Source organism: Aegilops tauschii, chromosome 6 (genome assembly GCF_002575655.3).
Source record: "Aegilops tauschii subsp. strangulata cultivar AL8/78 chromosome 6, Aet v6.0, whole genome shotgun sequence".
NCBI lineage: Eukaryota > Viridiplantae > Streptophyta > Magnoliopsida > Poales > Poaceae > Aegilops > Aegilops tauschii.
In genome coordinates, this window is record NC_053040.3 from 56,160,826 (window position 1) to 56,162,990 (window position 2,165).

The 2,165-nt window shown below is 45.7% G+C and overlaps 1 protein-coding gene across 1 annotated transcript; it reads right to left on the reverse strand.

Annotated features, from left to right (window-relative positions):
- Positions 1–1,104: 1,104 nt before the first annotated feature.
- LOC109741957 (tyrosine--tRNA ligase 1, cytoplasmic-like) lies at positions 1,105–1,737 on the reverse strand. Its single transcript, XM_020301049.1, has one exon. It carries the CDS (start codon positions 1,735–1,737, stop codon positions 1,105–1,107), a length of 633 nt encoding a protein of 210 aa, XP_020156638.1.
- Between the last annotated feature and the right edge of the window lie 428 nt (positions 1,738–2,165).

Below are 2,165 nucleotides of genomic sequence, written 5' to 3' on the forward strand. Positions count from 1 at the left end.
ATCTGTCAATGGGGGTCGTGCCTCGAGAACGAGGTGGTCCAGCTGAGCAGCCATGCCTTTTCGGCTATGGCCTTGCCAGGCATGGAGTTGGAACTGTGGGTGTCTCTGACTATTCCAATCACTCACCAATTGTAAGTACTATGTTGTTTGGATACGCAGTTGGTTTGAAGTTTCTGTTTATCTATATGCTAACACTAGCAGACATGATTGCGGCGTTGACTGCGCTTACTCCTCCCCCATGGCGTGCCAGGCTGACCCGAGCTCCACACCCGACCACTTCGTTGTTATACTGATGTATGTTCCATGGGATGATGGTCCGGCCACACTGACAATGCACTTCAAGGACACATCAAGCACAAAATGGGTGAAGTTCGAGTTCAAGGAGAAATGGGGGGGGGGGGGGGGGGTGGCCGCCTTAGGCCCTAGGAGGATGCAAGTGCCAATTTCGATCAGGGAAAAGGTTCTTATAGGATCCCTCAAATTCCAACCTTCTGGATGCCAGGCTGCTAGTATCATGCATGTCAAATAGCAATTTTGAAGAGGTGATATAACATTTAATGAAAAAAGAGATGGTTGAGTATCATATTATGATAGCATATCATAATGAACATTTTACAACCTTCTTGTTTCTGTTAAACATGTTTCGTCTTGATCTTGTGGTTGGAGGATCGATCAATGCAGATGAAGGAACCATCGTAGAACACTTGTACTGTTTGGCCACCTTTGTGGAATAAAATAAAGAAGCGAATGCGTGCACTGAATATTAGCTAGGTAGCCCCGTTTGGATATCCTCCTCGTCTGGACTGTAAAAGGATATCAATATTGTCAATCCTAGATGACACATGGATGGAAGAACTATTGGTGCCTTCAGCTACTATATATGCCCTCAACCTGTCTAACATAATAGCAGCCTATACACACGAACTGAATGTTAGACCATGTATCTTCCCGCGACGCAACATCAAAATGTTGAACTCCTAACCCCCCTTTTTTAAAGAAATTTGTTTCATACCATATATCAACTATTCACAAATGGGACACATTGCTGCTAGTATTTTTTAAATAAATAACTAAATACAGAGTTGCTCAAACATATTGTGATCCCTAATTAAAGGCATAGTTAAACGAGACATGTTCCTTGAAGACTACAACGTTATGCATATAGTGGTCGTTGATGAATGTAGTACACCTGCATAGCTTCAGGTCTCTGGCTTCACTGCTGTCGGCGAAGTGGCCACGTACAGTCTCCATAATGTTGTTCAGCGCCTTTGTAAGGGCCAGCTTCACCTTGGTGGGATGCAGCACACCACTCTCATAATCGGCGATAAGCTCCTCCATCTTCCTAAATGTCCTGCTAGTGCCACCACTGTTCTCTTCCTCGCTGGGCACCTGAAAGCATCCAAACCATGGAAGCACAATATGTTTGATGTACTCCAGGCATGGGTTGCCTTCTGCAACTTTCGCAGGGCAGTGAGCGTTCCTTATCTTCACAGGCACATCTCGCTCCTCGTCTTCCATGAAGATGGTGAACATTGGATCTTGTATCTTATCATGTTCATGGTCTAAAATCAAATTGGGGAGCTCGCCATGGGACAGAATGATAGGTCCATAATCTTCACCCTTCATGTCTCTGCAGTACTCTCTGGTGAGTGTGCCGACATAGGGAAGGCCCTCCTCATGATCCATGGACAGCAGCCATACATCCTCCTTCTGGAACAACACGGCGGCACACTGCATGCAGGTGTAGAGGAGCCTCGCGCCCACCACTAGGGCAGCGTGCGGGCATTTATTAGAGTTTTTTAGTTTTCTAGTTAAGTTTAAGTGGACTTTGGCCGGCGTTTGACCGACAATTTATGTATAATTATGGTTAAATTCCTCAGTTTCGGCCACTTCCGCATAAATGGGTCGGCCTCCCGTTGGACGCATCTGCCGACCCAAATGAAAAACCAGACACACACGTCTGTCTGGCCGACCCAAACGAATGAAAAGTGGACAAAGCACGCGTCCGTCTAGGTTGGCACGTTGGAGTTGCTCTAATGCTGTGCAAATTTCAGACGACACATTTTTCGAGTACACTATCGTGATAACAGACACCTTAATGCCTGTAGATCATACGGAGCCAGGAGCATGCAACAAATCAATTGAATGGAGGTATTAAAAGAGTT